Source organism: Ailuropoda melanoleuca, chromosome 16 (genome assembly GCF_002007445.2).
Source record: "Ailuropoda melanoleuca isolate Jingjing chromosome 16, ASM200744v2, whole genome shotgun sequence".
Taxonomy (NCBI): domain Eukaryota; kingdom Metazoa; phylum Chordata; class Mammalia; order Carnivora; family Ursidae; genus Ailuropoda; species Ailuropoda melanoleuca.
The window spans coordinates 40,233,957-40,250,003 of record NC_048233.1 but is presented as its reverse complement, the minus strand read 5'-3'; the positions used below and the strand labels follow the sequence as shown (position 1 = coordinate 40,250,003).

Below are 16,047 nucleotides of genomic sequence, written 5' to 3'. Positions count from 1 at the left end.
CCCTCTCCCTTTGCCGCTCCCCACCACTTGTTCTCTCTCTCTGAAATAAATAAAATCTTTAAAAAAGAAAAGAAAAAGAATGTCAGAGGACTGGATCATTCTGTAAGCAAGGTTGGCTCCATTAGAGTTTGGAGTGGCCAGAAAGACTTCACTTACCCCTGAAATATGACTCCCTGTATCTTTCTGGAATCAGACTCACTCCTGGATTAGACAACGTAGGTGTGTATATCCAGATGAATATGTTAGTCATTTCCTCTAGTCTTCTAATTCATCAATGAGTTATAATAAGTGAAGAATCCCTATCAATATCTTTGACATAAATCCTGGAAACTGTGGAGGACTGTAAGGTTATTTAATCCAGCTCACTGCTCTCAGGATATTAAAATCCCTAATTTACAGATGGAAACAACTGAGGTCAGAGAAGTTAACTGACATGCCCAGTGTGATTGGCTAATTAATATCAGAACAAGGACTGAAATTGTTTAGTGCCCTGTCTCTACCATGTAACAGTGTCTTCATTAATATTGTAGTAACTGTTTATTAGGTAAAAACAACTGGCCGTGGTCTGCCTTATCTGAAACCTACGGAAACCGGGAAGAATTTTAAACATATCAACAATTGTATTCTCAAAGACTTTAGCTCTCTACCTTCCCACTTCCCACATTTTATAGTCTTGTAATTGAATTAAAAGTGTCAGAGCAATGAGGAGAAGAAATACACGGGAATGCAGGAGATTTGTACGAGGCTCGTCCCTCCTCTGCCCCGCCACACACAGTAAACCAGAAAGGAGAAGAGCCAAGTTAACAGGAAAAACCAGTAACCTTCACCAGTAAAAAGAATAAAACAGCTGTACACAATGATATCCTATCATTGAATAACTAATTTTTACATGGTTTTCATCCCTGTGTACTCACTGTTTTGTGTGCTGTATCTTTTGTTTGGTCTTTTTTATATAGACCTTTCTATGTATTTTCCTAGTTCATGTGGTTATCCTTTTATGGGAATATAGTATTTCATTATAGTTTAATCATGCCCCAGTAATTAGATATTTTTCTAGTCTAATAAACTCTAAGCATCTTGGCAGAAACATTTTTAGTTATTTTGGGGGGAGGGCAAATTACCGAAGTGATGTTCTCATGATCAAAAGCCATAATTCATTAAACATTTTTTGGAGTGCCTGGTGGCTCAGTCAGTTAAGTGTTTGCCTTCCGCTCAGGTCATGATCCCAGGGTCCCTGGATCGGTGGCCCAGCTGTAGCTCTTGGGCTCCCTGCTCAGCGGGGAGTCTGCTTCTCCCTCTCCCTCTGCCCCTCCCCACTGCTTGTACTCTCCCTCTCTCTCCCTGTCTCTCCCTGTCAGGTGAATAAATGAAAAATCTTTTAAAAAAAAAAAAGTTCTTACATATTTTCAGCTGGTTCTCAAAAATTATACTATTTTGTAACACTATTAGCGCAATCTAAGGACATATTTAATTCTCCAGTGCCTTGTCAGCATTTGTTTTTTATCACTTTTATCTATTTATATTAATAAATATGAAGTATTGCCTCTTCTTTTTTTCTTTTTTCCTAATTGTAAGAGTAACATATAATTTTTGTGGAATGCTTAGAAATACAGAAAATACAGAGAAATCCCACAACCTGGATTAAAAGAGCTCGTTCTATATATATTATTTTACTTAAAAGAGCTCCATTTTTCTAGTTTTCTTCTGCCTGAAGAAGGAAACGTTTGTCTCTCAATACTTAGAGAAATTAAGGCTAGGTTTTAGCTACACCCTTATGCACGGTTCAGCAAAGTCCCATTTTCCCTAAAGGTCATCCTCTACCCTTGAATTTGGAGGGATGAGAGTCTGCAGGAAGGTCAAAGTTCAAAAGTTGAAGAAAGTAGCTGAGAGAAGTACGAGGTAAATTAAAGTGTTGAGAATCAACTTTTAGAATTTTTCCTAGAAGTTAGGGAGACAGGAAATCCTGCTTTTTACTTGATATTTGGGACCTCACTTACTTTATTTCTTTAAGAAAATTTTCCAGAGGGGCGCCTGGGTGGCTCAGTTGGGTTAACAGTGTGCCTTCAGCTCAGGTCATGATCTCAGGGACCTGAGATCAAGCCCTGCATCAGGCTCCCTGCTCTCCCTCTCCCTATGCCCCTCCCCCTGCTCCTGCTGTCTCTCTCTCAAATAAATAAATAAAATCTTAAAAAGGAAAGAAAAGAAAATTTTCCAGAGAAAAGAAATTCTACAGACTAAGCTCTTTTTCTCTTATTGGGATGTGTTGATGCATTTGGTTTATGGATTCTCAGAGAGTATTTCAAGGGGCCATCCCACTGATGAGAGTTACTACAGCCAGCTGACAGGAAGGAGGACTTGTGGGGTGGGGTGAGGCCAAGCCTTAGGAAATTCCAGGAAGTCTTAAAGTATCTTGTCTTTTCTGTCTTCTCCTAACAGGCTCCCTCAGGCGTCTGAGTAAACAGGGCTGAAATGTGATAAAAAATGTGTTCCTGTTACAGAAGAGTATTTCAGTATCAGAATTCCTGTTTGTTTGGGTTTTTTTTCTTTCTGTGTTCTTCAACTTCCTTGAGAAATATTAGAGGAAACTCCTCCTTCTTCCTGTACCTCAGATTACCACTTATAAAATGAGGATCACAAAATTCATTGTAAATGCATTTGAGTTCTTATTATTCTTAATATTTGAGTGATTTGGAGGTGAACCAGTATTGAAAGAAATGCTTAGCACTTCATCTGGGATCTCATTAAAAGCTTTTCCATCTCAGAGCTGTGTTCTTCCTCAGAACCAGTATCAGTATAACTTTGATTTCCAAAGACATTTCTAGTTTTCTTTAAGACCAAATGGCTTTGCACATTCACTGTTTTAGTACTTGGAAGAAAAGAACCCTCATGTACCAGAAGGCTTTAAAAAAGAAAAAAGGCTCTTAACTTTATTTAACCTGAAGGTTTAAATTGAAAGCTAGCAAAGATGGAAAATTTTATGCACCTAAAACCAAAGTAAGCCTCTGCCCTGGCAAGGCATATGTTCTGGTTCTAAATGGGCTTGCTCCCAATAATGCCAGTGAAGGGACTGTGCATGAGACAGAGAGGGATCTGACTGTGAGTACAGGCAGAAAACTGAGCTATCTGCAGGTTGTGACACATTACACATACTCCTGGAATCGTATTTGAACTTCACCTTTGTCAGAATGTAAATATTTGAAATATTGCTTCATTATTAATGATGCAGAACCCTTTCTCCTTTGGTTAAAAAAAAAAAAAGGCATATTTCCAGGCTTTCTCCCTTTTTTGATCCCAGAAAATTCTGATTTTTATAGTAATCATCTTACAATGAAGCAGCATTTGGAATAAGTCTTTGGACTTTAATTATCTGCAAATGAAAAATGTTTTGAAAATTTAAAAATGTGGATGGGGAGGGTGTCCTGACAAATGTATCTTTTTGTTTTGGCTGATGATTTCGTTTCTAGATGGGAGGGGCTGCCCTCAGAGCAAGACTGTGTTGCGTCCCATGAGTCATGTGGGTGTGGTTGATGTTGGTGCAGCTGACCTGAGTGTGATGTGGCAAGGTTAGAACTGCTACAGCTTATTTTTTATCAGTTAATCATGTAATTAGCAAAGCTGACTGGAGACAAATTATATGAAATGTATATTGAATTTGCAAGAAACTATTGTCACTGGTGTGGTACAAACAAACGAGTCCTTGGCTCTGATTTCTGAAGTGGCATGTTTTCTGTCTCTAGTGGGGGCAGGGGAGAACTTGAAAAAGTGATAGTTCACAGTCTTAAACTTTACTGTTGCGTTGATTAGTCCATTGAACTTAACGGTTTAATAACTATTTACTAATGTTGAGTTCAGAAGGGTGCCAAGTATTTTACTCTTCTGTCCTACCGGATTTCAGATATCTTTCCCACTTCAAGTTCTCTGGAAATAAATTGAGATTTGAATGATAGGATCTGGTTGAAGGCTCTCATTACAAGCTGAATAAACGTGACATACTCTGTGCACTGTTGTCTGGGAACATTCTGTGACAGTCAATGACCTTCTCTTAAGTTACTTTTCGAGCCTTAAAAATTATAATTTGTAACTTTAATTAGAGATCTACCCTAGATACGAGAGAGATAATTTACAGGAATCACAGAATGATTTATTCAAAAAACCCGTACCATCCATGTTTCTATTTAAAAAACAGAAACATGGTCCCTGCCCTCAGTACGTTTCCAGTCCAGTAGAGGGACAGACAGTAAGCATTGTAGTGGAAGTGTGACCAGGTACCTTGGAACCAGAGGAAGGACTACTTAGATCTATGTAGGAGAGGTAAGGTGGACTTCATGGAGAGAGTGTTGTACAGCTTCCACTGAGTCTTGAAAAAACAAATAGAAGGATAAAAGGGGAATGGGGGAAGGGAACTCATTTACAAGTTCATGGACCTCCCAGCAGTTTGCTTTTCCTGGAGGGTAAAGGGCGAGGAAGGGAATGCTCAGAGAGGGGAGGGAGGGACTAGATGTAGAACTGGTCTTCTGTGACATACGAAGCACTTTAGATTTAGTTCTTGGAATGATTATAGGAATTTTTTAAAGCATTTTGAACAAGAGAGTGATATAGCTTTATATTGGGGGATAATTACATGACATGGGATAATGGCAGCATCATAGAGACTTGACTGGAAGGTATAGAGGAACCAATTAGAAATGTAATACAAGGGGCACCTGGGTGGCACAGCAGTTAAGCGTCTGCCTTCGGCTCAGGGCGTGATCCCGGCGTTCTGGGATCGAGCCCCACATCAGGCTCCTCCGCTATGAGCCTGCTTCTTCCTCTCCCACTCCCCCTGCTTGTGTTCCCTCTCTCCCTGTGTCTCTCTCTGTCAAATAAATAAAATCTTTAAAAAAATGTGAACCAAGGCAGCAACAGCAAGGATAAAGTGGGAGGGAGAAGGGAAACGAACAGCAGATACTGCCATCCGGACTTGACCATTTGGGAGACATGGCAGTGTCTCTGGGACATGAGGATTCCCCTCCACGGCTGATTCAAGTGCTTCGTTTTCTGGTTAAGCAGGTTAGGCAGTGGTTATTACCAGAGAGAATTACCTGTATAGAGTCCTTTCTCCCTGGGCACCTGTGATACGTAGTGCTTCGTATTTGTAATGCTAAAAACACATTCTGTGGAATGTAAAAACTAATATAAAATCTAATCTCTTGTGGATTTTATTAATAAAGGAGATTTGCAGGCCTCTTTGAATGTTCATCAAGATTAACCACCTTCTATGTAAAGCTTATGGCGGGGTTTTGTTTTCCGAGCAGATTCTTCGGTCCCAGAGCCATAGTACAGGTGGAAGGAGGATCTCTGAAAACAGCTGTTCTCTGGATGATTTGGAAATAGGCCCAGGTAAGCAGTGTTCGTGTGCGTGAGGTTCCCTAGGAAGTACACATTAGTAGCAATACCTTTCGGCCTCAAAGCCAATGCTTTTAGAGGAAGAGTGTCACATATTAAAAGGAACTGTATTTGTGACAGCCGAGAGGTCCCTATGGGGATGACGAGGGAAATACTGGTAACGCTTTAGGCTCCATGGTCATCTGGGGCTTGAGGGCTGCCATGGATGGGCCGCAGTGTCCTCTGTCAAGATTGGTTATCCTGTATTACCCGTGGTAACATAACACCTCGAGAACATAATAATTATGTTTGGAAGGGGGCCTTTACAGGCATTTCACAAAAGAAAAAAATAAAATCAATGGGAAAGTAATCAGCCTCCTGGTAAAGAAATGCAAATTAGGGGTGGCTGGGTGGCTCAGTCTTTAAGCTCTGCCTTTGGCCCAGGGCGTGATCCCAGGGTCCTGGGATTGATCCCGACATCAGGCTCTCTGCTCCCCTGGGAGCCTGCTTCTTCCTCTCCCGCTCCCCCTGCGTGTGTTCCCTGTCTCCACTGTGTCTCTCTCTGTCAAATAAATAAATAAAATATTTCTTTAAAAAAGGATGTAAATTAAAATGGCATTGAGATCTAGTTTTTTCCAGTGTTAAATAAGCCAAAATGTTTAAATATATAATACTCAGTTATGGTAAGGGTTCTCCTTTTAATGTTGGGAAAGTGAATGACAGTTACCTAGTAAGTGACACTTATATTACTGATTTCCTTCTTTGTACCCTTCATAGAAGAAATGGATTACATCCGATTCCAATAGCCCCAGGTTTAAGATCTTGAAACCGTTCAGATCACATTTTATCTTCTGATCGAGCACATTATTTGTGTGGTTTCAGGTCAGTCATCATCTTCTACGTTCAACGCAGAGAAAAGCGAGAGCAGGCGGAATCTGGACTTACCACACCTGTCAGAAACCTCCATAAAGGATCGAATGGCCAAGTACCAGGCAGCTGTGTCCAAGCAGAGCAGCTCCACCAACTCTACAGTATGTGTTCTGGGTCGTCCATTCATTCACTCACTCATCCAGCCAGTGGTCACTGAGCACAGAAACTAGAGCTCTCTCCGAGACCCTGACTCGAGAGCCCGGCTCTCTCCCTGGTCCCTAGCCATTCTCCTTCCGTGTAAACCCTACGCTAGCTGCGTTCAGAATCCTTATCGTGTTTGAATCCTGACTTTGCTTTCCTAGGCCTCATTCCCACCCCACTTCTTCGTTGGGGATGTTATCATCCAGTAATATCATTGAGAGTTATCCTGTCTCTTCTGCTTGATTTTGTTATTGTTGCTAAAAAAGTGGTAATCAGTTAGTTTTAAAAGAAACATTCATGTTTGTTTTTGAGGAAAGGAGAGAGAATACTGGCGAGAAATGTAGGATATATTCGACATTAATGTGGGGTGGGGAGGTTTCTTGCAATTTTTTATTGATACAGAATTCATGTGACGTAAAATGACCACTTTCACATATAATTCAGTGATTTTTAATGTATTCACAAGGTCATGCAGCCGTCATCACTGTCTAATTCCAGAACATTTCCATCACCCCAAAAAGAAACCTCATACCTGTGCAGTCACTCCCAATTCCTCCTCCCCTCATCCCTTGGCAACCACTAATCTGCTTTTTGTCTTTATGGATTTATCTATTTTGGACATTTCATATAAATGAATCATACAGTATATGGCCTACTTAATCCTTACTTCTGATGTAATGATTTTCTAAAGAAATAGAATAGTGGATAGGTAAAGGGGAGGGAGAAATAGCAGGAAGATGACATGCTCTGTAAGATAAAAATGTGGTATTCTAAATCAAATGGAGAGTCTTTCCATTTTAGATTTTCCTAGGCTTACCTGGCAGGCTGACACTACAGAACTGCTTGACCAAAGATACCTTTTAAATGTCATTTATTCATACCTACACATGCGTATAAGCACTCTACATAGACATAGATTTGTAGCTCTCAAACATTTGTTCCTTCTGAGATTTCAGAATACAAGCCGTGAATCTCTTGAGGTCCTGTGTTTTTGTTTTGTTTTTAACAAATTTGGAAGATAGTATTGAATTTTATTTGTTCCCAGGCAGACTGAAACAAGTACCTATTAGAAGTCATAACTGGTATTCCAGGAGTTGAGCCTTCTTTTCCTCTCATTATTAAGTATACATTCTCCAGTAGTACTTATTGGTGGACCAAGTCGCGGGGCAATGAATAATTTCATCCTGAGTTTTCACTGTGGCTTTAAGAAGAGGTGATGTGTATAACTCGATCGTAAAGTAGAACACCACGGACTGGTTATTTACCGACAGCATGAAAACGCGCCATTAGACTTTCAGAAGGCAGGTGAGGAGATAGAGCAAACCGGTGATCTTTGGAGCTTATTTCCCTCGGTTCAAGATTTTGCTGCTTCTCTGTGCCCTCCTGCTATAAACATTCCAACCAGGTGACTCCTTAAGTGGAAAAGCCTGTTCAGTGACTTTTTTTTTTAACTCCTAATAGAGTTCAGCATTGCAGTTCTCCCACTCCATAAATTTCAAGAGTTGAAAAGTCTTTAGGAATTCTTGTAAAAAGTACGTTTTATCTCATCCCAAAAGAATTTCTCAGGCCCCTTACAGAGGCCTGCTGTAACAAGGCACACACACTCTGGCAGGCGGGGCTTCGAGATGGGGTCAGGAACCAGTCGGTCCCTTGGCGGTCCTGTTGTGTTCTGCAGCGCTCGCTGCCCTCTCCTCATGGGTGCTCCTCCAGAGCCTGCCTTGTCCCTTAGTCTGGGACCCCACACCTCAGTCAGCACACTCACACTGGCCCTGTGGCCATACATGGCTTGTTTTCTCACCCTGTCTAAAGAATCACAGAGAACAGAAAGGTGCCAGACTTTCAGAAAGGTAGCAAACTAAAGGTAGGAAGTGTCCATATTCATCTATAGTATATTGATTGCAGATCTAGTAGATAAAGTTAATTTTACTATTTTGCCCCAAGTGTTCTTCGCAAGGAAACAAAATGTGATTATGCTTACTCCTTATGACAATATTAATGCCTGCTTTTTTATGTTGAGGTTCTGTTCTGAGAAGTAGAAAAAGGTATGTCCTTAGTACAATGTATGAATTTTATGCAAAAAGAAGCATGTTTTTGAAAGTCTCACCCCCAAAAAAGGTTGTTTTATGGTATCATTAAATATAATTTCAGTTTTTATATGTATGCATCATCCCTGTCTCTCTTTCCAGGCCGAGCATTTATGTATATGGTCAGTATATTTTCTTAATTATTGGCACTTGGCATCTCCTTTCCCCTGCTCCAGAATGGTCTTTTCTGATAAAACTCACAAGCTTTGCATTCCCACGAGCTCTGCTGCTAGAGGAGTGAATCACAAGAACGTTGTATGCTGGGGGTGGTTTCTCTGTGTCTGTGTTGATGTGTCTATATTCTAATGAGCATCCAGTTTTAGACCAGTGTACAAATATTTAACTCTGAGGTGTGTGTCCACAAAGCCGCTTTTGTCATTTCACTAGTCAATGGGTTTTGCTTGTGAGAATTGGGTTGATTTGACCCAAGCCTTCTTAAAAGGACTTTTCTTTTACTGTCCCAAATTTATTTAATAGATGGGCTATGAAGAGGATAGACTAGTGAGCTTTTTTTATTTTAGTTCACAGATTGTTTTTATTTTGTAGAATGACTTGAGAGCCAATGGCGGTGAAATCAGAACTCATAAATTGGAGCAAAAGGAGAATGTGCCCCCAGATCCTGAGGTCTGCATCTCCCATCAGGTTGGAGAGAAGGTGGGTTGAAAAGTCTAATGTCCAGTTGCCAAGGGAGCATGTGTTCTAAATTAGATGCTTAAAATTAGAAACAACTCTAACTCTAGGCTGCAGAGTGTCTGGGAATTTGGTAACAGCTGCCAGGACAGATTGTCATTTTTGCAGGTCACATAATTTCAGTTGGGGAACTCTGCAACTTATAGCTGACCAAATAATGAACCTTCACTGGAAAATTCTTTTGCTCAGCAGATGCTCAGATGGTGTAGAGCTGAAGTGATTTTTAAAAATCTGTTTTGATTAGAGATGGTATCTTCAAGGGATTCGTATATTCTTAATTTAACACATTTTATGCAAGACAGTCTCATTCTTTCACTCAGACTGTTTTGAAAGCGAGGCACTATGCTCAGCTTAGGAAACGCTAAGCCTAAAAACTAAATAAAAACAAACCATTCCATGGGGTCTTTATCTGCAAGGGGGCTCACAGAGTAGAAGGGAGATGAGTAATGGGTTGGTGGTGTGGTAAGTGCGGTGAGAGGGCTCTGTGGGGCCATGGAAGCTCTGACTAAGGACATTTAACCTGACTTCCTTAAGAAGGCAATGTCTGAGCCAAGTCCTGCAGAATGTGTGGAAGGTGGGGCGCCTGGGTGGCACAGCCGTTAAGCGTCTGCCTTCAGCTCAGGGCGTGATCCTGGCGTTATGGGATCGAGCCCCACATCAGGCTCCTCCGCTATGAGCCTGCTTCTTCCTCTCCCATTCCCCCTGCTTGTGTTCCCTCTCTCGCTGGCTATCTCTATCTCTGTCGAATAAATAAAAAATAATAAAAAATCTTTAAAAAAAAAAAAAAAAAAGAATGTGTGGAAGGAGACCAAGCAAATAAGGAAGGCTGAGGAAAGAGAAAGAAGGGCATTCCAGGCAGACACAAACAGAGATTTGGAAACCAGAGGCTGGAACACAAGGCACATAGGTAATGGAGAGAGCCAAGTGGAGGGAGAGGGCCGGGGCAGGTCTTGAGAAGCTTTAGATGCCACGCTTAAGACTTTGGGTAGAGTCCTGCAGAGGTGAAAAACCACAGGAAGGTTTTAAGCAAATCATATTTGTGTTTTATGCACCTATCATTAGATGAATGGCTTGGCTGGAGTACATAACAACGTTTATGTCAGGTGAATTTATCATTTTCTTTGCCAGTCCATTACCCAGGGTTTTTTTTCATCTTTTGGTCAATATGATAACCAAAATGTTAAGTTAGGTGAGGAGAAGGAGCTTTCAAATATATCACATTGATTAATCTTAGGAGAAAAGTCATTGCTTCTGTTACGCATATTAATACCCTCGAGGCCATTCTTCCAAAAGGTGAGGAGATAATTAAAGTGGATTAAGAGCAATAGTTCTCAAATATATTGGACTATAAGAGACTTTAAAAAGCATGATGTATTGACAGAATACCAATAGGGACTTATGAAATACACTACACACTTGGGCCAAAGTAGTCACAGAGGAAAATGGTCTCAGATTAATGGCTACAAAATTTGAATTTTACAATAAAACAGGAAAAAAATATAGAAAAATTAAATCTCTTTATTTTACAAAAACTAAAGTGTTGTTTGCAAACTTATGTTGAAATAATAAGACAAAATACTTGGCAGCCATGTGTTTCATAATCATAAAATCATCCAATAAATATGTCCTTGCAACAGTGGGCTCACCCATTAGTCCCATGAGTCACATGCCATGTATCTAGCGAGTTATTAGACTACCTGGTTTTCCCATTTTTAAGTGGGAGATTGTGTCTTAAGAATAAACTGAGTTGGGGCGCCTTGCTAGCTCAGTCAGTGGAGCACGCGACTCTTGATCATGGGGTTGTGAGTTCAAGCCCCATGTTGGGTATACAGATTACTTAAATATAAAATCTTTAAAAAAAAAAAAAAGTAAATGAGTTAAAATGTTACATACTATAAAAAAGAAACTTAAGGGAAAAATATTCCCAGCCTTGAAATTGCCCCCTCTGTTCTAGGAGCATGGTTTGAAAAATGATCATCTAGAAAATAAATGCTTGGATTGTCTCTAATCTAATTTTGTGTTTCTTTCTTGATTGTCTTCACACTGATTTGAAACTGGAACTCTGAGTTGAATTGGAGGGTCAGAACACTATAATTATAGCCTAAGGGGCATCAGTGCAGCTAAACCATGAATTGAGGAGTGGGTGGGGGAGAAAGGAGATAAAGACAGTACATAGTCTTCAAGTACGTACCGCAGGTTCATAAAGCTGGGGCTGCCTTCAAATTCATAAAATTTTTGAGAGCCTCAGTCAGTTATCCTTTCAGCTGTTTGCCTAGCTCTTGTTAACCGATACCCGATATTTGAACTCCAGCTTGTTACAAAGGGACATTAATGCTCGGGTAAACTTGCCTGAAATAGAATATTTTGTCAAGATATTGTTCTTCCCTTTTTCCTCTTGTAAACGAATTTGTGCTTTCCTTTAGCAAAATGTTTGAACAAAATCTCACGTGCTCGCTCCTGATGGTGCCTGAAGTGAAGTTGGTTGGTTAGGCATGTGCAATGATGTCATGATTGGCAATAAGTTTACCCTGAAGGTTCAAGGTGACCAAAATCAGAAGCGAGAGAGGAATATCCTGGGGTGGATGCACCTACTAATTAACAAGAATTGAAGAGCTTATAATTTCTTTCATATCATTAAATGAAATAATGCATGTAAAGTGATCATTCCAATACCTGGCACATACTAAACACTCCTCAGTAAATGTTGGCTGTTATTATACTGGTTTGTTCTATGCCATGTCAGAAAAGAGAGTAAGGGCGCCTGGGTGGCTCAGTTGGTTAAGTGTCCACCTCTTGATCTCAGTTCAGGTCTTGATCTCAGGGTTGTGAGTTCAAGCCCCCCACTGGGCTCCATGTTGGGTGTGGAGCCTACTTGAAAAAAAAAAAAAAGAGTAATGAGAAAAAACAACCATGTAAAAATTCAGGCGCAGCCAGCCAATGACTTACTCTCCATTGTAAATTTATTCAGTACATTAGACATCCTGATAGAAACACTCAGCATTGCCCATAAAATCCCTGGCATCTGAATGAAAGACTTTTACATGAAGACTACACATTGGGTCACCTCTAGACCCTTCATGATTTTGAGTGGGATGAAGGATACCTGGAAGGCCTAGGAGCCACTAAAAAGGAGAGAGAGAGAAAGTAGAAAGTTTTTATTTAAATTTGCTGGCTTCTGGGGAAGAGATTTGCATCTGTAGATAAGATCTGCTGTTTTGTTAAACACTGCCATTTTGAGACTGGAATTAAAAAGCAAAACTAACCTTGAAGATAATACCGGAGGCTGGTTTTTGGTAAATTTCTCTTTTAGCTATCAAAAGGTCTTGTGTACTGGCAAGCTTGTTTCAGCAGAATGTATCTGGTTGGGAAATAAGGAATTAGGAAGATAAAGGAGTAAGAATAGTTCCTAATGTAAAGACACCATCTTGCCTTGGAGTGAGTTATAGTTCTATGGTAAAGACACCATCTTGCCTTGGAGTGAGTTATAGTTCTATGGTACGGAGCTTTGTTCTTTGATAGGAGGTTTTGTTTTGCCCTTTTTTTTTTCTTGACAGTAGAAAGATATGGTTTAGAAGTTTTATAAAGGGAGATGATGCACACTTTTGGCAGTTGGGTGCAGTCTGTTTCTCCCGTTATTCTGTAATTGAGAGGCATGTTAATATCCTCATAAAAGACACTTTGCTGCCTCTTGTTTAAGTGCTCAGCTGTTCTGGGGCCCGTTATTTCCCCCAGGCAGCCAGTGACTGACTAGAGTCAGCAGGTTTTTATGGCATTAACAGCAGTTTGCTCTTTTATTTTTAATGTGATTCTTAATCCCCCCTCTTTTGTAGGTTTCTGCAACTGAGAATAGCCTGGCAGTCTGTTCCAGCCCTGCCGAAGATGACTCCTGTAAGCATTTGTTCTTAGATCTGGGGGATGAGGCGCTTGTTGGGCGTTCTGTATTTTGTCCAGGAATGTCCCCATTGCTGTCAGTGCTGAGAATGTAACATATTAAACCCAGCAATTTAGCTGATCAAATCTTTCACTTGGTTTTAAGGACGGATGCTTGCATACGCTTCACACATTCCACGGCTTAGGGAGAAGTTAAACTCAATATGATTAACTTGGGGCAAACTGAATACTTTGGGTGCTCTCTCATTGGACGTATCCTACCTTTTGTAGCAAACCTTTTCAGCGTTCAAGCTGTAAAAACTAACTTTGAAGTTTTATTTTAATAGGAGTTCGGCCAAAAAGGAATTGTATTCATTTACAGGGATAAAGAATTGGTATTTGAATAACCTTTTAAAATATCTTTCTCTGCTTATCTACATGTGTACTACTCCAGTCCCCCCTCTAGCCAGATTCTAGAGATTTTCCTGTTGGTGCTGAGCTTTTTCATCCATTTCAAGCCTCACTTCTCCCAAAAACAAAAACCTTTGTTTTTGGTTTTGTTTTGTTTTGTTTTGTTTTTCCTTACTAAGTCCACTTTTGATTCTGATTTTCAGTATTTTTTTAAAAATATATGTGGATTTCTAGCTTCTCCCCAGGTTAATTACTTTACGAGACATTGAAAACTCAGCAACTAAAGTAGAAATATGCATTTAACAAATCTCTAGTAAATCCTACCTTAAAGTTTCAGAGAGAAATTTGCTACTTGAATCCAAGAACATTCCTTTTGCAGTCATTTTTCTTGGACTAGAAATTTTTCTGAGTTTTGACTAGGTTTGCAAAACATTTGAAAAATAAGCCTTAATCTTCTAGTACTTTATTGACTTCACTCTAGATTTTAAGGAATTCTTTTATGGTTCCTTAGTAGCACTTTTCTGTGCCTGCCCAGAGTTTTCCACACAGTGACTATATTGGCAGAAAATTAACTTATGCAGGTGACACATCAGTGGTTATGAAAAAAACTTCATGGGGCCTTTTTCCATAATTTCCATCCATAGATATCTGCTATAGGACTGACCAAAAAAAAAAAAACTGTGTCAGATTACACGTGTGTGTGTGGGCACGTTCAGTAGGAAATTTATACCCTCACATTCTTTCATTTTGCCAACCTCAGTTGAAGCACCCCAGAAGGAGCTACTGGGGGTGCTAACTACCAAAAAAGTCATCAACATCTACAAACAGCCTTTATTTTTTTTTAATTTAAATTCAGTTAATTAACATATAGTGTACGATTGGTTTCAGAGGTAGAGTTCAGTAACTCATCAGTCTTACATAATACCCAGTGCTCATTACATCGTGTGCTACAGATGGCCTTTAAAAATGACAAATACCACGGGAGCAGAAAGTTCTTCATATAGGATGATTTGGATTCCTGCTGTGTGTGGCAAAGGATGAGAAAGCCTCCTAGCTCAGAACCTAAGAGCATAGCTTTTAGCATTAGAAGAGCTGTGTTTTTCCTGGTGTTGAAAGACCTGTCCATTGTAGAGGTTTCAAAGCTTTGCTCTGGGGAGGAACCATTTCTGAGACTTCCCCTAGGTACTGTAAAGTGTCTTCCTTTTGTAACTCAAGCAGGTAACTCCCAGGTCAAGAGTGAGGTCCAGCAGCCTGTCCATCCCAAGCCACTAAATCCAGATGCCAGAGCCTCTAGCCTCTCGGAAAGTTCTCCTCCCAAAGCAGTGAAGGTATGATGGCAGTTTCTCCTGGAACCTTTAGACATTGGTTTACGAGTAGAGCTCATTGCACCTTATATCATTATGTTCATTATAACCCGTTTTTGCTTTCCTGGGGATGAAAACACCAAATAAGGGCATACTTAAGCCAGTCACTTTCCCTGGAAATTTTGTTTCTTCTGCTCAGATGTTTGAACCAGGAGGAGAGAGGTTCACTCATAGCTCTCAGGTTGAAATCTGGAAAGTTCATGAAAGTTTTGAGGAAATCCAAGGTTAAAGAAAATGATGTGGGGTTTTTTTGGTTTTTTGGTTTTTTTGGTGAGGGGAAGAATGCCCAAGTCCATAAATCTGTGAATGGGCAAAAGACCACAAAATGGGAAATTCAAGAAATCTGTTAAACTAAATCAGCCCACTGGATGGGGATTGCATATCAGCTTAAAGAAAGTGGTCCCCTGGTCTGGAGAACTTGACTGTAACCTGATCGGTGGTTACCTTCTTTAAAGAAAGAGTGTGTACATTGCAGTGAGGGTTGGCCAGCCCATTTGCTGTAAAATGGGGCATTCGAGTAACATTTATACTAGTATATAATATTAGATGTTAAGGAATGTACAAAAGTTTTGTACCCTAAGAAAACTTTACTAGGCTACTCAATCTCTGGATGCCTTTTATTCACCAGTTTTTAAAAACAGTCTTTTCTCTTTCTGTGAACAAGTATATACCCTCATAAAAGTACAGGTTAAAAAAAAACACCTCAATACCTACTTTAGACTTTATTACCTTTTTTTTTTTTTAAAGATTTTATTTATTTATTTGACAGAGATAGAGACAGCCAGCGAGAGAGGGAACAAAGCAGGGGGAGTGGGAGAGGAAGAAGCAGGCTCATAGCGGAGGAGCCCGATGTGGGGCTCGATCCCATAATGCCGGGATCACGCCCTGAGCCGAAGGCAGACGCTTAACCGCTGTGCCACCCAGGCGCCCCTACCTGACTTGTTTTAATGGAATGCTTTGCTAATGTAGCTGCTAATTTAGCCATATGGATTAATAACCAGACATACCCGCACTTCTTTAGTGTCTTTCTCCTCTGGTGCTCTCTTAAGTAGCTGGGTTTGTTTAGAAAGTTTTGACATTTAAAAGAAATGCAGTAGGTAGAATTGGTGTATTGATGGTCTGTAACTGCCCCGACCTCATGCACCCATCAGCTGTGCTTGTATCTCTCAATTGTGGGCATGACTGGTACCTTG

At 40.2% G+C, this 16,047-nt stretch overlaps 1 protein-coding gene across 2 annotated transcripts in view; it reads left to right on the top strand.

Moving 5' to 3' along the window:
• Positions 1–16,047, top strand: part of LIMA1 (LIM domain and actin binding 1) — an 87,744-nt gene that overhangs the window by 61,297 nt on the left and 10,400 nt on the right. The window contains exons 5-9 of one of the 2 annotated variants that reach the window (XM_002922368.4): positions 5,295–5,379; positions 6,247–6,395; positions 9,066–9,173; positions 13,040–13,097; positions 14,709–14,818. In XM_002922368.4, the coding sequence (XP_002922414.1) occupies positions 5,295–5,379; positions 6,247–6,395; positions 9,066–9,173; positions 13,040–13,097; positions 14,709–14,818 (510 nt within the window). Of the gene's footprint in view, positions 1–5,294; positions 5,380–6,246; positions 6,396–9,065; positions 9,174–13,039; positions 13,098–14,705; positions 14,819–16,047 lie in introns of both variants that reach the window. The other variant, XM_011228886.3, reaches the window with a different exon arrangement.